The sequence below is a fragment of the Ascaphus truei genome, unplaced genomic scaffold (assembly GCF_040206685.1).
Source record: "Ascaphus truei isolate aAscTru1 unplaced genomic scaffold, aAscTru1.hap1 HAP1_SCAFFOLD_385, whole genome shotgun sequence".
Classification (NCBI taxonomy): Eukaryota; Metazoa; Chordata; class Amphibia; order Anura; family Ascaphidae; genus Ascaphus; species Ascaphus truei.
The window spans coordinates 236,463-261,545 of record NW_027456715.1 but is presented as its reverse complement, the minus strand read 5'-3'; the positions used below and the strand labels follow the sequence as shown (position 1 = coordinate 261,545).

Genomic DNA, 25,083 nt, shown 5'->3' with positions numbered 1-25,083 from the left:
GGTAATAGGGACAGCGGTGCCTCCCTGTGATGGGATAAGAGGGCGTCTCACACACAGGGGATTCCTATAAGGTAATAGGGACAGCGGTGCCTCCCTGTGATGGGATAAGAGGGCGTCTCACACATGGGATTCCTATAAGGTAATAGGGTCAGCGGTGCCTCCCTGTGATGGGATAAGATGGCGTCTCAAACACGGGGGATTCCTATAAGATAATAGGGACAGCGGTGCCTCCCTGTGATGGGATAAGAGGGCGTCTCACACACAGGGGATTCCTATAAGATAATAGGGACAGCGGTGCCCCCCTGTGATGGGATTAGAGGGCGTCTCACACACAGGGGATTCCTATAAGATAATAGGGACAGCGGTGCCTCCCTGTGATGGGATAAGAGGGCGTCTCACACACGGGATTCCTATAAGGTAATAGGGACAGCGGTGCCCCCCTGTGATGGGATAAGAGGGCGTCTCACACACAGGGGATTCCTATAAGGTAATAGGGACAGCGGTGCCCCCCTGTGATGGGATAAGAGGGCGTCTCACACACAGGGGATTCCTATAAGGTAATAGGGACAGCGGTGCCCCCCTGTGATGGGATAAGAGGGCGTCTCACACAGGGGATTCCTATAAGGTAATAGGGACAGCGGTGCCTCCCTGTGATGGGATAAGAGGGCGTCTCACACATGGGATTCCTATAAGGTAATAGGGACAGCGGTGCCCCCCTGTGATGGGATAAGAGGGGTGTCTCACACAAACAGGATTCCTACAGTATAAGGTAATAGGGACAGCGGTGCCTCCCTGTGATGGGATAAGAGGGCGTCTCACACACAGGATTCCTATAAGATAATAGGGACAGCGGTGCCCCCCTGTGATGGGATAAGAGGGCGTCTCACACACACAGGATTCCTATAAGATAATAGGGACAGCGGTGCCCCCCTGTGATGGGATAAGAGGGCGTCTCACACACACGGGATTCCTATAAGATAATAGGGACAGCGGCGCCTCCCTGTGATGGGATAAGAGGGCGTCTCACACACAGGATTCCTATAAGGTAATAGGGACAGCGGTGCCTCCCTGTGATGGGATAAGAGGGCGTCTCACACACACGGGATTCCTATAAGATAATAGGGACAGCGGCGCCTCCCTGTGATGGGATAAGAGGGCGTCTCACACACAGGATTCCTATAAGGTAATAGGGACAGCGGTGCCAACCTGTGATGGGATAAGAGGGTGTCTCACACACACGGTATTCCTATAAGGTAATAGGGACAGCGGTGCCCCCCTGTGATGGGATAAGAGGGCGTCTCACACACACGGGATTCCTATAAGATAATAGGGACAGCGGTGCCTCCCTGTGATGGGATAAGAGGGCGTCTCACACACGGGATTCCTATAAGGTAATAGGGACAGCGGTGCCCCCCTGTGATGGGATAAGAGGGCGTCTCACACACAGGGGATTCCTATAAGGTAATAGGGACAGCGGTGCCCCCCTGTGATGGGATAAGAGGGCGTCTCACACACAGGATTCCTATAAGGTAATAGGGACAGCGGCGCCTCCCTGTGATGGGATAAGAGGGCGTCTCACACACACGGGATTCCTATAAGGTAATAGGGATAGCGGTGCACCCCTGTGATGGGATAAGAGGGCGTCTCACACACGGGATTCCTATAAGGTAATAGGGACAGCGGTGCCCCCCTGTGATGGGATAAGAGGGCGTCTCACACACAGGATTCCTATAAGATAATAGGGACAGCGGTGCCCCCCTGTGATGGGATAAGAGGGCGTCTCACACACACGGGATTCCTATAAGGTAATAGGGACAGCGGTGCCCCCCTGTGATGGGATAAGATGGCGTCTCACACACAGGGGATTCCTATAAGATATTAGGGACAGTGGCGCCTCCCTGTGATGGGATAAGAGGGCGTCTCACACACGGGATTCCTATAAGGTAATAGGGACAGCGGTGCCTGCCTGTGATGGGATAAGAGGGCGTCTCACACACAGGGGGATTCCTATAAGATAATAGGGACAGCGGTGCCTCCCTGTGATGGGATAAGAGGGCGTCTCACACACAGGATTCCTATAAGGTAATAGGGACAGCGGCGCCCCCCTGTGATGGGATAAGAGGGCGTCTCACACACAGGATTCCTATAAGGTAATAGGGACAGCGGTGCCTCCCTGTGATGGGATAAGAGGGCGTCTCACACACGGGATTCCTATAAGGTAATAGGGACAGCGGTGCCCCCTGTGATGGGATAAGAGGGCGTCTCACACACGGGATTCCTATAAGGTAATAGGGACAGCGGTGCCTGCCTGTGATGGGATAAGAGGGCATCTCACACACAGGGGGATTCCTATAAGATAATAGGGACAGCGGTGCCTCCCTGTGATGGGATAAGAGGGCGTCTCACACACAGGATTCCTATAAGGTAATAGGGACAGCGGCGCCCCCCTGTGATGGGATAAGAGGGCGTCTCACACACAGGATTCCTATAAGGTAATAGGGACAGCGGTGCCTCCCTGTGATGGGATAAGAGGGCGTCTCACACACGGGATTCCTATAAGGTAACAGGGACAGCGGTGCCCCCTGTGATGGGATAAGAGGGCGTCTCACACACAGGGGATCCCTATAAGATAATAGGGACAGCGGTGCCTCCCTGTGATGGGATAAGAGGGCGTCTCACACAGGGGATTCCTATAAGGTAATAGGGACAGCGGTGCCTCCCTGTGATGGGATAAGAGGGCGTCTCACACACGGGATTCCTATAAGGTAATAGGGACAGCGGTGCCCCCCTGTGATGGGATAAGAGGGCGTCTCACACACAGGATTCCTATAAGGTAATAGGGACAGCGGTGCCTCCCTGTGATGGGATAAGAGGGCGTCTCACACACAGGGGATTCCTATAAGGTAATAGGGACAGCGGTGCCTCCCTGTGATGGGATAAGAGGGCGTCTCACACATGGGATTCCTATAAGGTAATAGGGTCAGCGGTGCCTCCCTGTGATGGGATAAGATGGCGTCTCAAACACGGGGGATTCCTATAAGATAATAGGGACAGCGGTGCCTCCCTGTGATGGGATAAGAGGGCGTCTCACACACAGGGGATTCCTATAAGATAATAGGGACAGCGGTGCCCCCCTGTGATGGGATTAGAGGGCGTCTCACACACAGGGGATTCCTATAAGATAATAGGGACAGCGGTGCCTCCCTGTGATGGGATAAGAGGGCGTCTCACACACGGGATTCCTATAAGGTAATAGGGACAGCGGTGCCCCCCTGTGATGGGATAAGAGGGCGTCTCACACACAGGGGATTCCTATAAGGTAATAGGGACAGCGGTGCCCCCCTGTGATGGGATAAGAGGGCGTCTCACACACAGGGGATTCCTATAAGGTAATAGGGACAGCGGTGCCCCCCTGTGATGGGATAAGAGGGCGTCTCACACAGGGGATTCCTATAAGGTAATAGGGACAGCGGTGCCTCCCTGTGATGGGATAAGAGGGCGTCTCACACATGGGATTCCTATAAGGTAATAGGGACAGCGGTGCCCCCCTGTGATGGGATAAGAGGGGTGTCTCACACAAACAGGATTCCTACAGTATAAGGTAATAGGGACAGCGGTGCCTCCCTGTGATGGGATAAGAGGGCGTCTCACACACAGGATTCCTATAAGATAATAGGGACAGCGGTGCCCCCCTGTGATGGGATAAGAGGGCGTCTCACACACACAGGATTCCTATAAGATAATAGGGACAGCGGCGCCCCCCTGTGATGGGATAAGAGGGCGTTTCACACACACGGGATTCCTATAAGGTAATAGGGACAGCGGTGCCTCCCTGTGATGGGATGAGAGGGCGTCTCACACACGGGATTCCTATTAGATAATAGGGACAGCGGTGCCTCCCTGTGATGGGATAAGAGGGCGTCTCACACACAGGATTCCTATAAGGTAATAGGGACAGCGGTGCCTCCCTGTGATGGGATAAGAGGGCGTCTCACACACACGGGATTCCTATAAGGTAATAGGGACAGCGGTGCCTCCCTGTGATGGGATAAGAGGGCGTCTCACACACAGGATTCCTATAAGGTAATAGGGACAGCGGTGCCCCCCTGTGATGGGATAAGAGGGCGTCTCACACACAGGGGATTCCTATAAGGTAATAGGGACAGCGGTGCCCCCCTGTGATGGGATAAGAGGGCGTCTCACACAGGGGATTCCTATAAGGTAATAGGGACAGCGGTGCCTCCCTGTGATGGGATAAGAGGGCGTCTCACACACAGGGGATTCCTATAAGGTAATAGGGACAGCGGTGCCCCCCTGTGATGGGATAAGAGGGCGTCTCACACACAGGGGATCCCTATAAGGTAATAGGGACAGCGGTGCCCCCCTGTGATGGGATAAGAGGGCGTCTCACACACACAGGATTCCTATAAGGTAATAGGGACAGCGGTGCCTCCCTGTGATGGGATAAGAGGGCGTCTCACACACAGGGGATTCCTATAAGGTAATAGGGTCAGCGGTGCCTCCCTGTGATGGGATAAGAGGGCGTCTCACACACACAGGATTCCTATAAGATAATAGGGACAGCGGTGCCCCCCTGTGATGGGATAAGAGGACGTCTCACACACGGGATTCCTATAAGGTAATAGGGACAGCGGTGCCCCCCTGTGATGGGATAAGAGGGCGTCTCACACACAGGGGATTCCTATAAGATAATAGGGACAGCGGCGCCCCCCTGTGATGGGATAAGAGGGCGTCTCACACACAGGGGATCCCTATAAGATAATAGGGACAGCGGTGCCTCCCTGTGATGGGATAAGAGGGCGTCTCACACAGGGGATTCCTATAAGGTAATAGGGACAGCGGTGCCTCCCTGTGATGGGATAAGAGGGCGTCTCACACACGGGATTCCTATAAGGTAATAGGGACAGCGGTGCCCCCCTGTGATGGGATAAGAGGGCGTCTCACACACAGGATTCCTATAAGGTAATAGGGACAGCGGTGCCTCCCTGTGATGGGATAAGAGGGCGTCTCACACACAGGGGATTCCTATAAGGTAATAGGGACAGCGGTGCCTCCCTGTGATGGGATAAGAGGGCGTCTCACACATGGGATTCCTATAAGGTAATAGGGTCAGCGGTGCCTCCCTGTGATGGGATAAGATGGCGTCTCACACACGGGGGATTCCTATAAGATAATAGGGACAGCGGTGCCTCCCTGTGATGGGATAAGAGGGCGTCTCACACACAGGATTCCTATAAGATAATAGGGACAGCGGTGCCCCCCTGTGATGGGATAAGAGGGCGTCTCACACACAGGGGATTCCTATAAGATAATAGGGACAGCGGTGCCTCCCTGTGATGGGATAAGAGGGCGTCTCACACACGGGATTCCTATAAGGTAATAGGGACAGCGGTGCCCCCCTGTGATGGGATAAGAGGGCGTCTCACACACAGGGGATTCCTATAAGGTAATAGGGACAGCGGTGCCCCCCTGTGATGGGATAAGAGGGCGTCTCACACACAGGGGATTCCTATAAGGTAATAGGGACAGCGGTGCCCCCCTGTGATGGGATAAGAGGGCGTCTCACACAGGGGATTCCTATAAGGTAATAGGGACAGCGGTGCCTCCCTGTGATGGGATAAGAGGGCGTCTCACACATGGGATTCCTATAAGGTAATAGGGACAGCGGTGCCTCCCTGTGATGGGATAAGAGGGGTGTCTCACACAAACAGGATTCCTACAGTATAAGGTAATAGGGACAGCGGTGCCCCCCTGTGATGGGATAAGAGGGCGTCTCACACACAGGATTCCTATAAGGTAATACGGACAGCGGTGCCTCCCTGTGATGGGATAAGAGGGCGTCTCACACACAGGATTCCTATAAGATAATAGGGACAGCGGTGCCCCCCTGTGATGGGATAAGAGGGCGTCTCACACACACAGGATTCCTATAAGATAATAGGGACAGCGGTGCCCCCCTGTGATGGGATAAGAGGGCGTCTCACACACACAGGATTCCTATAAGATAATAGGGACAGCGGTGCCCCCCTGTGATGGGATAAGAGGGCGTCTCACACACACGGGATTCCTATAAGATAATAGGGACAGCGGCGCCTCCCTGTGATGGGATAAGAGGGCGTCTCACACACAGGATTCCTATAAGGTAATAGGGACAGCGGTGCCTCCCTGTGATGGGATAAGAGGGTGTCTCACACACACGGTATTCCTATAAGGTAATAGGGACAGCGGTGCCCCCCTGTGATGGGATAAGAGGGCGTCTCACACACACGGGATTCCTATAAGATAATAGGGACAGCGGTGCCTCCCTGTGATGGGATAAGAGGGCGTCTCACACACGGGATTCCTATAAGGTAATAGGGACAGCGGTGCCCCCCTGTGATGGGATAAGAGGGCGTCTCACACACAGGGGATTCCTATAAGGTATAGGGACAGCGGTGCCCCCCTGTGATGGGATAAGAGGGCGTCTCACACACAGGATTCCTATAAGGTAATAGGGACAGCGGCGCCTCCCTGTGATGGGATAAGAGGGCGTCTCACACACACGGGATTCCTATAAGGTAATAGGGATAGCGGTGCACCCCTGTGATGGGATAAGAGGGCGTCTCACACACGGGATTCCTATAAGGTAATAGGGACAGCGGTGCCCCCCTGTGATGGGATAAGAGGGCGTCTCACACACAGGATTCCTATAAGATAATAGGGACAGCGGTGCCCCCCTGTGATGGGATAAGAGGGCGTCTCACACACACGGGATTCCTATAAGGTAATAGGGACAGCGGTGCCCCCCTGTGATGGGATAAGATGGCGTCTCACACACGGGATTCCTATAAGGTAATAGGGACAGCGGTGCCTCCCTGTGATGGGATAAGAGGGCGTCTCACACACAGGGGATTCCTATAAGATATTAGGGACAGTGGCGCCTCCCTGTGATGGGATAAGAGGGCGTCTCACACACGGGATTCCTATAAGGTAATAGGGACAGCGGTGCCTGCCTGTGATGGGATAAGAGGGCGTCTCACACACAGGGGGATTCCAATAAGATAATAGGGACAGCGGTGCCTCCCTGTGATGGGATAAGAGGGCGTCTCACACACAGGATTCCTATAAGGTAATAGGGACAGCGGCGCCCCCCTGTGATGGGATAAGAGGGCGTCTCACACACAGGATTCCTATAAGGTAATAGGGACAGCGGTGCCTCCCTGTGATGGGATAAGAGGGCGTCTCACACACGGGATTCCTATAAGGTAATAGGGACAGCGGTGCCCCCTGTGATGGGATAAGAGGGCGTCTCACACACGGGATTCCTATAAGGTAATAGGGACAGCGGTGCCTGCCTGTGATGGGATAAGAGGGCATCTCACACACAGGGGGATTCCTATAAGATAATAGGGACAGCGGTGCCTCCCTGTGATGGGATAAGAGGGCGTCTCACACACAGGATTCCTATAAGGTAATAGGGACAGCGGCGCCCCCCTGTGATGGGATAAGAGGGCGTCTCACACACAGGATTCCTATAAGGTAATAGGGACAGCGGTGCCCCCCTGTGATGGGATAAGAGGGCGTCTCACACACGGGATTCCTATAAGGTAACAGGGACAGCGGTGCCCCCTGTGATGGGATAAGAGGGCGTCTCACACACGGGATTCCTATAAGATAATAGGGACAGCGGTGCCCCCCTGTGATGGGATAAGAGGGCGTCTCACACACGGGATTCCTATAAGGTAATAGGGACAGCGGTGCCCCCCTGTGATGGGATAAGAGGGCGTCTCATACACAGGATTCCTATAAGGTAATAGGGACAGCGGCGCCCCCCTGTGATGGGATAAGAGGGCGTCTCACACACAGGATTCCTATAAGGTAATAGGGACAGCGGTGCCTCCCTGTGATGGGATAAGAGGGCGTATCACACACAGGATTCCTATAAGATAATAGGGTCAGCGGTGCCTCCCTGTGATGGGATAAGAGGGCGTCTCACACACAGGATTCCTATAAGGTAATAGGGACAGCGGTGCCTCCCTGTGATGGGATAAGAGGGCGTCTCACACACGGGATTCCTATAAGGTAATAGGGACAGCGGCGCCCCCCTGTGATGGGATAAGAGGGCGTCTCACACACAGGATTCCTATAAGATAATAGGGTCAGCGGTGCCCCCCTGTGATGGGATAAGAGGGCGTCTCACACACAGGATTCCTATAAGATAATAGGGTCAGCGGTGCCTCCCTGTGATGGGATAAGAGGGCGTCTCACACACAGGGGATTCCTATAAGGTAATAGGGACAGCGGTGCCTCCCTGTGATGGGATAAGAGGGCGTCTCACACACAGGATTCCTATAAGGTAATAGGGACAGCGGCGCCCCCCTGTGATGGGATAAGAGGGCGTCTCACACACAGGATTCCTATAAGATAATAGGGTCAGCGGTGCCTCCCTGTGATGGGATAAGAGGGCGTCTCACACACAGGGGATTCCTATAAGGTAATAGGGACAGCGGTGCCTCCCTGTGATGGGATAAGAGGGCGTCTCACACACAGGATTCCTATAAGGTAATAGGGACAGCGGCGCCCCCCTGTGATGGGATAAGAGGGCGTCTCACACACAGGATTCCTATAAGATAATAGGGACAGCGGTGCCCCCCTGTGATGGGATAAGAGGGCGTCTCACACACAGGATTCCTATAAGATAATAGGGACAGCGGTGCCTCCCTGTGATGGGATAAGAGGGCGTCTCACACACAGGATTCCTATAAGATAATAGGGACAGCGGTGCCTCCCTGTGATGGGATAAGAGGGCGTCTCACACACGGGATTCCTATAAGGTAATAGGGACAGCGGCGCCTCCCTGTGATGGGATAAGAGGGCGTCTCACACACAGGGGATTCCTATAAGGTAATAGGGACAGCGGTGCCTCCCTGTGATGGGATAAGAGGGCGTCTCACACACAGGGGATTCCTATAAAGTAATAGGGACAGCGGTGCCTCCCTGTGATGGGATAAGAGGGTGTCTCACACACAGGGGATTCCTATAAGGTAATAGGGACAGCGGCTCCCCCCTGTGATGGGATAAGAGGGCGTCTCACACACGGGATTCCTATAAGATAATAGGGACAGCGGTGCCCCCCTGTGATGGGATAAGAGGGCGTCTCACACACAGGATTCCTATAAGATAATAGGGACAGCGGTGCCTCCCTGTGATGGGATAAGAGGGCGTCTCACACACAGGATTCCTATAAGATAATAGGGACAGCGGTGCCCCCCTGTGATGGGATAAGAGGGCGTCTCACACACAGGGTATTCCTATAAGGTAATAGGGACAGCGGTGCCCCCCTGTGATGGGATAAGAGGGCGTCCCACACACGGGATTCCTATAAGGTAATAGGGACAGCGGCGCCTCCCTGTGATGGGATAAGAGGGCGTCTCACACACGGGATTCCTATAAGGTAATAGGGACAGCGGTGCCTCCCTGTGATGGGATAAGAGGGCGTCTCACACACAGGATTCCTATAAGGTAATAGGGACAGCGGTGCCTCCCTGTGATGGGATAAGAGGGCGTCTCACACACAGGATTCCTATAAGGTAATAGGGACAGCGGTGCCTCCCTGTGATGGGATAAGAGGGCGTCTCACACACAGGGGATTCCTATAAGGTAATAGGGACAGCGGTGCCTCCCTGTGATGGGATAAGAGGGCGTCTCACACACAGGATTCCTATAAGATAATAGGGACAGCGGTGCCCCCCTGTGATGGGATAAGAGGGCGTCTCACACACAGGGGATTCCTATAAGGTAATAGGGACAGCGGCGCCTCCCTGTGATGGGATAAGAGGGCGTCTCACACACGGGATTCCTATAAGGTAATAGGGATAGCGCTGCCTCCCTGTGATGGGATAAGAGGGCGTCTCACACACAGGATTCCTATAAGATAATAGGGACAGCGGCGCCCCCCTGTGATGGGATAAGGGGGCGTCTCACACACGGGATTCCTATAAGGTAATAGGGACAGCGGCGCCCCCCTGTGATGGGATAAGAGGGCGTTTCACACACACGGGATTCCTATAAGGTAATAGGGACAGCGGTGCCTCCCTGTGATGGGATGAGAGGGCGTCTCACACACGGGATTCCTATAAGATAATAGGGACAGCGGTGCCTCCCTGTGATGGGATAAGAGGGCGTCTCACACACGGGATTCCTATAAGATAATAGGGACAGCGGTGCCTCCCTGTGATGGGATAAGAGGGCGTCTCACACACAGGATTCCTATAAGATAATAGGGACAGCGGTGCCTCCCTGTGATGGGATAAGAGGGCGTCTCACACACAGGATTCCTATAAGATAATAGGGACAGCGGTGCCTCCCTGTGATGGGATAAGAGGGCGTCTCACACACACAGGATTCCTATAAGGTAATAGGGACAGCGGTGCCTCCCTGTGATGGGATAAGAGGGCGTCTCACACACGGGATTCCTATAAGGTAATAGGGACAGCGGTGCCTCCCTGTGATGGGATAAGAGGGCGTCTCACACACGGGATTCCTATAAGGTAATAGGGACAGCGGTGCCTCCCTGTGATGGGATAAGAGGGCGTCTCACACACACGGGATTCCTATAAGATAATAGGGACAGCGGTGCCTCCCTGTGATGGGATAAGAGGGCGTCTCACACACGGGATTCCTATAAGGTAATAGGGACAGCGGTGCCTCCCTGTGATGGGATAAGAGGGCGTCTCACACACGGGATTCCTATAAGGTAATAGGGACAGCGGTGCCTCCCTGTGATGGGATAAGAGGGCGTCTCACACACACGGGATTCCTATAAGATAATAGGGACAGCGGTGCCTCCCTGTGATGGGATAAGAGGGCGTCTCACACACGGGATTCCTATAAGATAATAGGGACATCGGCGCCTCCCTGTGATGGGATAAGAGGGCGTCTCACACACAGGATTCCTATAAGGTAATAGGGACAGCGGTGCCTCCCTGTGATGGGATAAGAGGGTGTCACACACACAGGATTCCTATAAGGTAATAGGGACAGCGGCGCCCCCCTGTGATGGGATAAGAGGGCGTCTCACGCACAGGATTCCTATAAGATAATAGGGACATCGGCGCCTCCCTGTGATGGGATAAGAGGGCGTCTCACACACAGGGGATTCCTATAAGGTAATAGGGACAGCGGTGCCTCCCTGTGATGGGATAAGAGGGCGTCTCACACACGGGATTCCTAAAAGGTAATAGGGACAGCGGCGCCTCCCTGTGATGGGATAATAGGGTCAGCGGTGCCCCCTGTGATGGGATAAGAGGGCGTCTCACACAGGGGATTCCTATAAGGTAATAGGGACAGCGGTGCCTCCCTGTGATGGGATAAGAGGGTGTCTCACACACAGGGGATTCCTATAAGATAATAGGGACAGCGGTGCCTCCCTTTGATGGGATAAGAGGGCGTCTCACACACGGGATTCCTATAAGGTAATAGGGACAGCGGTACCCCCCTGTGATGGGATAAGAGGGCATCTCACACACAGGATTCCTATAAGGTAATAGGGACAGCGGTGCCCCCCTGTGATGGGATAAGAGGGCGTCTCACACACACGGGATTCCTATAAGGTAATAGGGACAGCGGCGCCTCCCTGTGATGGGATAAGAGGGCGTCTCACACACGGGATTCCTATAAGGTAATAGGGACAGCGGTGGCCCCCTGTGATGGGATAAGAGGGCGTCTCACACACAGGGGATTCCTATAAGATAATAGGGTCAGCGGTGCCTCCCTGTGATGGGATAAGAGGGCGTCTCACACACAGGATTCCTATAAGGTAATAGGGACAGCGGTGCCCCCCTGTGATGGGATAAGAGCGCGTCTCACACACAGGATTCCTATAAGGTAATAGGGACAGCGGTGCCTCCCTGTGATGGGATAATAGGGACAGCGGTGCCCCCCTGTGATGGGATAAGAGCGCGTCTCACACACACAGGGGATTCCTATAAGGTAATAGGGACAGCGGTGCCCCCCTGTGATGGGATAAGAGGGCGTCTCACACACACACAGGGTTCGTATAAGATAATAGGGACAGCGGAGCCCCCCTGTGATTGGATAACAGGGCGTCTCACACACAGGGGATTCCTATAAGATAATAGGGACAGTGGTGCCCCCCTGTGATGGGATAAGAGGGCGTCTCACACACAGAGGATTCCTATAAGATAATAGGGACAGTGGTGCCCCCCTGTAATGGGATAAGAGGGCGTCTCACACACACGGGATTCCTATAAGGTAATAGGGACAGCGGTGCCTCCCTGTGATGGGATAAGAGGGCGTCTCACACACACAGGATTCCTATAAGGTAATAGGGACAGCGGTGCCTCCCTGTGATGGGATAAGAGGGCGTCTCACACACAGGATTCCTATAAGATAATAGGGACAGCGGCGCCTCCCTGTGATGGGATAAGAGGGCGTCTCACACACACGGGATTCCTATAAGGTAATAGGGACAGCGGTGCCTCCCTGTGATGGGATAAGAGGGCGTCTCACACACAGGATTCCTATAAGGTAATAGGGACAGCGGTGCCTCCCTGTGATGGGATAAGAGGGCGTCTCACACACAGGATTCCTATAAGATAATAGGGACAGCGGTGCCTCCCTGTGATGGGATAATAGGGACAGCGGTGCCCCCCTGTGATGGGATAAGAGGGCGTCTCACACACAGGGTTCCTATAAGGTAATAGGGACAGCGGTGCCTCCCTGTGATGGGATAAGAGGGCGTCTTACACACAGGGTTCCTATAAGGTAATAGGGACAGCGGTGCCTCCCTGTAATGGGATAAGAGGGCGTCTCACACAGGATTTCTATAAGGTAATAGGGACAGCGGTGCCCCCCTGTGATGGGATAAGAGCGCGTCTCACACACAGGATTCCTATAAGGTAATAGGGACAGCGGTGCCTCCCTGTGATGGGATAATAGGGACAGCGGTGCCCCCCTGTGATGGGATAAGAGCGCGTCTCACACACACAGGGGATTCCTATAAGGTAATAGGGACAGCGGTGCCCCCCTGTGATGGGATAACAGGGCGTCTCACACACAGGGGATTCCTATAAGATAATAGGGACAGTGGTGCCCCCCTGTGATGGGATAAGAGGGCGTCTCACACACAGGGGATTCCTATAAGATAATAGGGACAGTGGTGCCCCCCTGTAATGGGATAAGAGGGCGTCTCACACACACGGGATTCCTATAAGGTAATAGGGACAGCGGTGCCTCCCTGTGATGGGATAAGAGGGCGTCTCACACACAGGATTCCTATAAGATAATAGGGACAGCGGCGCCCCCCTGTGATGGGATAAGAGGGCGTCTTACACACAGGGTTCCTATAAGGTAATAGGGACAGCGGTGCCCCCCTGTAATGGGATAAGAGGGCGTCTCACACAGGATTTCTATAAGGTAATAGGGACAGCGGTGCCTCCCTTTGATGGGATAAGAGGGCGTCTCACACACAGGGTTCCTATAAGGTAATAGGGACAGCGGTGCCTCCCTGTGATGGGATAAGAGGGCGTCTCACACACGGGATTCCTATAAGGTAATAGGGACAGCGGTGCCCCCCTGTGATGGGATAAGAGGACGTCTCACACACACAGGGGATTCCTATAAGGTAATAGGGACAGCGGTGCCTCCCTGTGATGGGATAAGAGGGCGACTCACACACACGGGCTTCCTATAAGGTAATAGGGACAGCGGTGCCTCCCTGTGATGGGATAAGAGGGCGTCTCACACACAGGATTCCTATAAGATAATAGGGACAGCGGTGCCTCCCTGTGATGGGATAAGAGGGCGTCTCACACACAGGGTTCCTATAAGGTAATAGGGACAGCGGTGCCTCCCTGTGATGGGATAAGAGGGCGTCTCACACAGGATTCCTATAAGGTAATAGGGACAGCGGTGCCTCCCTTTGATGGGATAAGAGGGCGTCTCACACACGGGATTCCTATAAGGTAATAGGGACAGCGGTGCCCCCCTGTGATGGGATAAGAGGGCGTCTCACACACACAGGGGATTCCTATAAGGTAATAGGGACAGCGGTGCCTCCCTGTGATGGGATAAGAGGGCGACTCACACACAGGGGATTCCTATAAGGTAATAGGGACAGCGGTGCCCCCCTGTGATGGGATAAGAGGGCGTCTCACACACACGGGCTTCCTATAAGGTAATAGGGACAGCGGTGCCTCCCTGTGATGGGATAAGAGGGCGTCTCACACACAGGATTCCTATAAGATAATAGGGACAGCGGTGCCTCCCTGTGATGGGATAAGAGGGCGTCTCACACACGGGATTCCTATAAGGTAATAGGGACAGCGTTGCCTCCCTGTGATGGGATAAGAGGGCGTCTCACACACAGGGGATTCCTATAAGGTAATAGGGACAGCGGTGCCTCCCTGTGATGGGATAAGAGGGCGTCTCACACACAGGATTCCTATAAGGTAATAGGGACAGCGGCGCCTCCCTGTGATGGGATAAGAGGGCGTCTCACACAGGGGATTCCTATAAGGTAATAGGGACAGCGGTGCCTCCCTGTGATGGGATAAGAGGGCGTCTCACACACGGGATTCCTATAAGGTAACAGGGACAGCGGTGCCCCCCTGTGATGGGATAAGAGGGCGTCTCACACACACGGGATTCCTATAAGATAATAGGGACAGCGGTGCCCCCTTGTGATGGGATAAGAGGGCGTCTCACACACGGGATTCCTATAAGGTAATAGGGACAGCGGTGCCTCCCTGTGATGGGATAAGAGGGCGTCTCACACACGGGATTCCTATAAGGTAATAGGGACAGCGGTGCCTCCCTGTGATGGGATAAGAGGGCGTCTCACACACAGGGGATTCCTATAAGGTAATAGGGACAGCGGTGCCCCCCTGTGATGGGATAAGAGGGCGTCTAACACACAGGATTCCTATAAGGTAATAGGGACAGCGGCGCCTCCCTGTGATGGGATAAGAGGGCGTCTCACACAGGGGATTCCTATAAGGTAATAGGGACAGCGGCGCCTCCCTGTGATGGGATAAGAGGGCGTCTCACACAGGGGATTCCTATAAGATAATAGGGACAGCGGTGCCCCCCTGTGATGGGATAAGAGGGCGTCTCACACACGGGATTCCTATAAGGTAATAGGGACAGCGGTGCCTCCCTGTGATGGGATAAGAGGGCGTCTCACACACAGGGGATTCCTATAAGGTAATAGGGACAGCGGTGCCTCCCTGTGATGGGATAAGAGGGAGTCTCACACACGGGATTCCTATAAGGTAATAGGGACAGCGGTTCCTCCCTGTGATGGGATAAGAGGGCGTCTCACACACACGGGATTCGTATAAGGTAATAGGGATAGCGGTGCCTCCCTGTGATGGGATAAGAGGGTGTCTCACACATGGGATTCCTATAAGATAATAGGGACAGCAGTGCCTCCCTGTGATGGGATAAGAGGGCGTCTCACACACAGGATTCCTATAAGGTAATAGGGACAGCGGCGCCTCCCTGTGATGGGATAAGAGGGCGTCTCACACAGGGGATTCCTATAAGGTAATAGGGACAGCGGTGCCTCCCTGTGATGGGATAAGAGGGCGTCTCACACACGGGATATTTATAAGGTAACATGGACAGCGGTGCCTCCCTGAGATGGGATACGATGGCGTCTCACACACAGGGGATTCCTATAAGATAATAGGGACAGCGGTGCCCCCCTGTGATGGGATAAGAGGGCGTCTCACACACGGGATTCCTATAAGGTAATAGGGACAGCGGTGCCTCCCTGTGATGGGATAAGAGGGCGTCTCACACACGGGATTCCTATAAGGTAATAGGGACAGCGGTGCCTCCCTGTGATGGGATAAGAGGGCGTCTCACACACAGGGGATTCCTATAAGGTAATAGGGACAGCGGTGCCCCCCTGTGATGGGATAAGAGGGCGTCTAACACACAGGATTCCTATAAGGTAATAGGGACAGCGGCGCCTCCCTGTGATGGGATAAGAGGGCGTCTCACACAGGGGATTCCTATAAGGTAATAGGGACAGCGGTGCCTCCCTGTGATGGGATAAGAGGGCGTCTCACACACGGGATTCCTATAAGGTAACAGGGACAGCGGTGCCTCCCTGAGATGGGATAAGATGGCGTCTCACACACAGGGGATTCCTATAAGGTAATAGGGACAGCGGTGCCCCCCTGTGATGGGATAAGAGGGCGTCTCACACACGGGATTCCAAAAAGGTAATAGGGACAGCGGTGCCTCCCTGTCATGGGATAAGAGGGCGTCTCACACACAGGGGATTCCTATAAGGTAATAGGGACAGCGGTGCCTCCCTGTGATGGGATAAGAGGGCGTCTCACACACGGGATTCGTAAAGGTAATAGGGATAGCGGTGCCTCCCTGTGATGGGATAAGAGGGCGTCTCACACATGGGATTCCTATAAGATAATAGGGACAGCGGTGCCCCCCTGTGATGGGATAAGAGCGCGTCTCACACACACAGGGGATTCCTATAAGGTAATAGGGACAGCGGTGCCCCCCTGTGATGGGATAAGAAGGCGTCTCACACACACACGGGGTTCGTATAAGATAATAGGGACAGCGGCGCCCCCCTGTGATGGGATAAGAGGGCGTCTCACACAAAGGGGATTCCTATAAGATAATAGGGACAGTGGTGCCCCTCTGTGATGGGATAAGAGGGCATCTCACACACACAGGATTCCTATAAGGTAATAGGGACAGCGGTGCCTCCCTGTGATGGGATAAGAGGGCGTCTCACACACAGGATTCCTATAAGATAATAGGGACAGCGGCGCCCCCCTGTGATGGGATAAGAGGGCGTCTCACACACAGGGTTCCTATAAGGTAATAGGGACAGCGGTGCCTCCCTGTGATGGGATAAGAGGGCGTCTCACACACAGGATTCCTATAAGGTAATAGGGACAGCGGTGCCTCCCTTTGATGGGATAAGAGGGCGTCTCACACACAGGGTTCCTATAAGGTAATAGGGACAGCGGTGCCTCCCTGTGATGGGATAAGAGGGCGTCTCACACAGGATTCCTATAAGGTAATAGGGACAGTGGTGCCTCCCTTTGATGGGATAAGAGGGCGTCTCACACACGGGATTCCTATAAGGTAATAGGGACAGCGGTGCCCCCCTGTGATGGGATAAGAGGGCGTCTCACACACGGGATTCCTATAAGGTAATAGGGACAGCGGTGCCTCCCTGTGATGAGATAAGAGGGCGTCTCACACACAGGGGATTCCTATAAGGTAATAGGGACAGCGGTGCCTCCCTGTGATGGGATAAGAGGGAGTCTCACACACGTGATTCCTATAAGGTAATAGGGACAGCGGTGCCTCCCTGTGATGGGATAAGAGGGCGTCTCACACACAGGATTCCTATAAGGTAATAGGGATAGCGTGCCTCCCTGTGATGGGATAAGAGGGCGTCTCACACATGGGATTCCTATAAGATAATAGGGACAGCGGTGCCCCCCTGTGATGGGATAAGAGGGCGTCTCACACACACGGGGTTCCTATAAGATAATAGGGACAGCGGTGCCTCCCTGTGATGGGATAAGAGGGCGTCTCACACAGGGGATCCCTATAAGGTAATAGGGACAGCGGTGCCTCCATGTGATGGGATAAGAGGGCGTCTCACACACAGGATTCCTATAAGGTAATAGGGACAGCGGTGCCTCCCTGTGATGGGATAAGAGGGCGTCTCTCACACACGGGATTCCTATAAGGTAATAGGGACAGCGGCGCCCCCCTGTGATGGGATAAGAGGGCGTCTCACACACAGGATTCCTATAAGGTAATAGGGACAGCGGCGCCCCCTGTGATGGGATAAGAGGGCGTCTCACACACAGGGGATTCCTATAAGGTAATAGGGACAGCGGTGCCTCCCTGTGATGGGATAAGAGGGCGTCTCACACACGGGATTCCTATAAGGTAATAGGGACAGCGGTGCCTCCCTGTGATGGGATAAGAGGGCGTCTCACACACAGGGGATTCCTATAAGGTAATAGGGACAGCGGTGCCCCCTGTGATGGGATAAGAGGGCGTCTCACACACAGGGGATTCCTATAAGGTAATAGGGAGAGTGGTGCCTCCCTGTGATGGGATAAGAGGGCGTCTCACACACGGGGGATTCCTATAAGGTAATAGGGTCAGCGGTGCCTCCCTGTGATGGGATTCCTGGGGTTGGATCCCTGTGATGGGATGGGATCCCTGTGATGGGATGGGATCCCTGTGATGGGATGGGATCCATGTGATGGGATGGGATCCCTATGATGGAATGGGATCCATGGGATGGGATCCATGTGATGGGATGGGATCCCTATGATGGAATGGGATCCATGGGATGGGATCCATGTGATGGGATGGGATCCATGTGATGGGATGGGATCCCTATGATGGGATGGGATCCATGTGATGGGATGGGATCCATGTGATGGGATGGGATCCATGTGATGGGATGGGATCCATGTGATGGGATGGGATCCATGTGATGGGATGGGATCCATGTGATGGGATGGGATCCCTATGATGGAATGGGATCCATGGGATGGGATGGGATCCATGTGATGGGATGGGATCCATGTGATGGGATGGGATCCCTATGATGGAATGGGATCCATGGGATGGGATCCATGTGATGGGATGGGATCCATGTGATGGGATGGGATCCATGTGATGGGATGGGATCCATGTGATGGGATGGGATCCCTATGATGGAATGGGATCCATGGGATGGGATCCATGTGACGGGATGGGATCCATGTGATGGGATGGGATCCCTATGATGGAATGGGATCCATGGGATGGGATCCCTATGATGGAATGGGATCCATGGGATGGGATCCATGTGATGGGATGGGATCCATGTGATGGGATCCATGTGATATACTCACCGATGGCCCCGTTGAGGTTCTGGAAGATTTTTGACTTGTGGTCAAGGGCGATACTGAACTTCTCCTGAGGAGAATGAAATGAATGAGAGAGATTGAGAGAGAGGGCTCGAGAGTGTGTGAGAGAGCGAGACAGAGCGCGAGAAATTCAAAGAGAGAGGACGAGAGAGAGTGCAGAGAAAGAGGGCAAGAGAGCGCGAGATCAGAAGAGAAGAGGGTGAGAGATTAGCGTTAGGATATACATCTTGTAGTCTGCGGCCCTCACCCGGAGTGATGGGTCCAGGTAAATCTTGGTGTAGAAGAGCTGATCATCATCATCGTCTTTGTACTTCCACAGCTGCACCATCTTATTGAGCTGGGGAGCAAAGCCGATAAACCCTGCAGAGACAGCAGTGACAAAGGGATGAGAGAGAGAGGTATCTCCGGAGTTGAGGAAGATTACACACACACACACACACACACACACACACACACACACACACACACACACACACACACACACACACACACACACGATAGAGGAGCAGGCTGGTACCTCCAGAGTTGAAGATTCACACACACACACGATAGGGAGCAGGCAGGTACCTCCAGAGTTGAAGTTTCTCACACACACACACGATAGGGAGCAGGCAGGTACCTCCAGAGTTGAAGTTTCTCACACACACACACACAATAGGGAGCAGGCAGGTACCTCCAGAGTTGAAGTCACACACACGCGATAGGGAGCAGGCAGGTACCCCCGGAGTTGAAGTTTCTCACACACACACACACACACGATAGGGAGCAGGCAGGTACCTCCAGAGTTGAAGTTTCTCACACACACACACACACACACACACAATAGGGAGCAGGCAGGTACCTCCAGAGTTGAAGTCACACACACGCGATAGGGAGCAGGCAGGTACCTCCAGAGTTGAAGTCACACACACACACACACACACACACGCGATAGGGAGCAGGCAGGTACCTCCAGAGTTGAAGTCACACACACGCGCGCGATAGGGAGCAGGCAGGTACCCCCGGAGTTGAAGATTCATACACACACACACACGATAGGTAGCAGGCAGGTACCTCCAGAGTTGAAGTCACACACACACACACACACACGCGATAGGGAGCAGGCAGGTACCCCCGGAGTTGGTAGGGGCATAAGCTTGCTATCAACATCTGCAAAGCTTTTGACTTCTATTATCCGGACCAGCCTACTTAAACGCAGAGAATTGAACTGCAGGGAAAAACAGGCTGGGTTTAGACCAGGAAGAACAGGCTGGGTTTAGACCAGGAAAAACAGGCTGGGTTTAGACCAGGAAGAGGGTGTACGGACCAAATTTTCACACTTCGACAACTAGCAGAAATACGACTCCGCTGCAAAAGAGACACCTATATGGTGTTTGTTGACTTCTCGTGGGCTTATGACAGTGTGGATCACCCATCGCTATGCTGCGCCCTCAAGGCTGATACGGCACCACATGCCACGCTCAATGTGTACGAGCTTTTTATGAAGGAGGTACAAGCAGAGTCACACATGGGCAACATATCCGCGCCACTCTCCATACCCACGGGAGTCACACACATGGGCACCATATCCGCGCCACTCTCCATATCCATGGGAGTCAGAAACATGGGCACCATATCCGCGCCACTCTCCATATCCGCGGGAGTCAGACACATGGGCACCATATCCGCGCCACTCTCCATATCCACGGGAGTCACACACATGAGCAACATATCCGCGCCACTCTCCATATCCACGGGAGTCAGACACATGGGCACCATATCCGCGCCACTCTCCATATCCACGGGAGTCAGACACATGGGTAACATATCCGCGCCACTCTCCATATCCACGAGAGTCAGAAACATGGGCACCATATCCGCGCCACTCTCCATATCCACGGGAGTCAGACACATGGGCAACATATCCGCGCCACTCTCCATATCCACGGGAGTCAGAAACATGGGCAACATATCCGCGCCACTCTCCATATCCGTGGGAGTCAGACACATGGGCACCATATCCGCGCCACTCTCCATATCCACGGGAGTCAGACACATGGGCACCATATCCGCGCCACTCTCCATATCCACGGGAGTCAGAAACATGGGCACCATATCCGCGCCACTCTCCATATCCGCGGGAGTCAGACACATGGGCAACATATCCGCGCCACTCTCCATATCCACGGGAGTCAGACACATGGGCACCATATCCGCGCCACTCTCCATATCCACGGGAGTCAGAAACATGGGCACCATATCCGCGCCACTCTCCATATCCACGGGAGTCACACACATGAGCAACATATCCGCGCCACTCTCCATATCCACGGGAGTCAGACACATGGGCACCATATCCGCGCCATTCTCCATATCCCGGGAGTCACACACATGGGCACCATATCCGCGCCACTCTCCATATCCACGGGAGTCACACACATGGGCACCATATCCGCGCCACTCCATATCCGCGGGAGTCACACACATGGGCAACATATCCGCGCCACTCTCCATATCCACGAGAGTCAGACACATGGGCAACATATCCGCGCCACTCTCCATATCCACGGGAGTCAGACACATGGGCAACATATCTGCGCCACTCTCCATATCCACGGGAGTCAGAAACATGGGCACCATATCCGCGCCACTCTCCATATCCACGGGAGTCAGAAACATGGGCAACATATCCGCGCCACTCTCCATATCCGCGGGAGTCAGACACATGGGCACCATATCCGCGCCACTCTCCATATCCGCGGGAGTCAGACACATGGGCACCATATCCACGCCACTCTCCATATCCACGGGAGTCACACACATGGGCAACATATCCGCGCCACTCTCCATATCCACGGGAGTCAGACACATGGGCACCATATCCGCGCCATTCTCCATATCCCGGGAGTCACACACATGGGCACCATATCTGCGCCACTCTCCATATCCACGGGAGTCACACACATGGGCACCATATCCGCGCCACTCTCCATATCCACGGGAGTCACACACATGGGCAACATATCCGCGCCACTCTCCATATCCACGAGAGTCAGACACATGGGCAACATATCCGCGCCACTCTCCATATCCACGGGAGTCAGACACATGGGCAACATATCTGCGCCACTCTCCATATCCACGGGAGTCACACAAGGTTGCATAATATCGCCTATGTTATTCAATATTACCATGGAGTGGATTCTCAGAAAAACATTTCAAGACAGGCCTGGCGTACAAGTGGGAAGCGAGTTTTTTCTCACGGACCTTGTATACGCCGATGACATTGTGTGCTTATCGGATACAGCCCAAGAAACTTTGAACGACATGCAAGCCAATGCAAAGAAGCTCGGATTATCCATGAATACGGAAAAGACGAAATACATATTTACCGCTACCCAACAGATTCAACTTCAACAGGACGGCAACCCAAACGAGCGAGTGGACTCATTCAAATACCCTGGGTCTATTATTGATAGCCAAAGCATAGCAGCTACGAACGACAGCAAAAGCCGCATCGGTAGCGCCACTGCAGCGTTCGCCTGCTTAACGAAATGCTCGTGGAACCAACGGGACGTGACAAATGTACAAAAATGCGACTTTTTAACGCCTCAATACGCACCATATTACTGTATGGCTCAGAAACATGGACGCTACTCAAAAGCGATACAAACCTACACGAACGATTCCAGCTAAGATGTCTACGTAACATACTCCAGATTACTGTATGGCTCAGAAACATGGACGCTACTCAAAAGCGATACAAACCTACACGAACGATTCCAGCTAAGATGTCTACGTAACATACTCCAGATTACTGTATGGCTCAGAAACATGGACGCTACTCAAAAGCGATACAAACCTACACGAACGATTCCAGCTAAGATGTCTACGTAACATACTCCATATTACTGTATGGCTCAGAAACATGGACACTGCTCTAAAGCGATATGAACCTACACGAACGATTCCAGCTAAGATGTCTACGTAACATACTCCATATTACTGTATGGCTCAGAAACATGGACACTACTCTAAAGCGATATGAACCTACACGAACGATTCCAGCTAAGATGTCTACGTAACATACTCCATATTACTGTATGGCTCAGAAACATGGACACTACTCTAAAGCGATATGAACCTACACGAACGATTCCAGCTAAGATGTCTACGTAACATACTCCATATTACTGTATGGCTCAGAAACATGGACACTACTCTAAAGCGATATGAACCTACACGAACGATTCCAGCTAAGATGTCTACGTAACATACTCCATATTACTGTATGGCTCAGAAACATGGACACTGCTCTAAAGCGATACGAACCTACACGAACGATTCCAGCTAAGATGTCTACGTAACATACTCCAGATTACTGTATGGCTCAGAAACATGGACGCTACTCAAAAGCGATATGAACCTACACGAACGATTCCAGCTAAGATGTCTACGTAACATACTCCATATTACTGTATGGCTCAGAAACAGGGACACTACTCTAAAGCGATATGAACCTACACGAACGATTCCAGCTAAGATGTCTACGTAACATACTCCAGATTACTGTATGGCTCAGAAACATGGACACTGCTCAAAAGCGATACAAACCTACACGAACGATTCCAGCTAAGATGTCTACGTAACATACTCCAGATTACTGTATGGCTCAGAAACATGGACACTACTCTAAAGCGATATGAACCTACACGAACGATTCCAGCTAAGATGTCTACGTAACATACTCCAGATTACTGTATGGCTCAGAAACATGGACGCTACTCAAAAGCGATATGAACCTACACGAACGATTCCAGCTAAGATGTCTACGTAACATACTCCAGATTACTGTATGGCTCAGAAACATGGACACTGCTCAAAAGCGATACGAACCTACACGAACGATTCCAGCTAAGATGTCTACGTAACATACTCCATATTACTGTATGGCTCAGAAACATGGACACTACTCTAAAGCGATATGAACCTACACGAACGATTCCAGCTAAGATGTCTACGTAACATACTCCATATTACTGTATGGCTCAGAAACATGGACGCTACTCAAAAGCGATACAAACCTACACGAACGATTCCAGCTAAGATGTGGACGTAACATACTCCATATTACTGTATGGCTCAGAAACATGGACACTGCTCAAAAGCGATACGAACCTACACGAACGATTCCAGCTAAGATGTCTACGTAACATACTCCATATTACTGTATGGCTCAGAAACATGGACACTGCTCTAAAGCGATACGAACCTACACGAACGATTCCAGCTAAGATGTCTACGTAACATACTCCATATTACTGTATGGCTCAGAAACATGGACACTACTCTAAAGCGATATGAACCTACACGAACGATTCCAGCTAAGATGTCTACGTAACATACTCCATATTACTGTATGGCTCAGAAACATGGACACTGCTCAAAAGCGATACGAACCTACACGAACGATTCCAGCTAAGATGTCTACGTAACATACTCCATATTACTGTATGGCTCAGAAACATGGACACTGCTCAAAAGCGATACGAACCTACACGAACGATTCCAGCTAAGATGTCTACGTAACATACTCCATATTACTGTATGGCTCAGAAACATGGACACTACTCTAAAGCGATATGAACCTACACGAACGATTCCAGCTAAGATGTCTACGTAACATACTCCATATTACTGTATGGCTCAGAAACATGGACACTACTCAAAAGCGATACGAACCTACTCGAACGATTGCAGCTAAGATGTCTACGTAACATACTCCATATTACTGTATGGCTCAGAAACATGGACACTACTCTAAAGCGATACAAACCTACTCGAACGATTCCAGCTAAGATGTCTACGTAACATACTCCATATTACTGTATGGCTCAGAAACATGGACGCTACTCAAAAGCGATACGAACCTACACGAACGATTCCAGCTAAGATGTCTACGTAACATACTCCATATTACTGTATGGCTCAGAAACATGGACACTACTCTAAAGCGATACGAACCTACACGAACGATTCCAGCTAAGATGTCTACGTAACATACTCCATATTACTGTATGGCTCAGAAACATGGACACTACTCAAAAGCGATACGAACCTACACGAACGATTCCAGCTAAGATGTCTACGTAACATA

General features: G+C 52.5%; 1 protein-coding gene across 1 annotated transcript in view; it reads right to left on the bottom strand.

Annotated features, from left to right (window-relative positions):
* Window positions 1-25,083, bottom strand: part of PLOD3 (procollagen-lysine,2-oxoglutarate 5-dioxygenase 3) — a 135,797-nt gene that overhangs the window by 89,325 nt on the left and 21,389 nt on the right. The window contains 2 exon segments of the mRNA XM_075583818.1: window positions 18,933-18,996; window positions 19,195-19,307. Coding sequence (XP_075439933.1) covers window positions 18,933-18,996; window positions 19,195-19,307 — 177 coding nt within the window.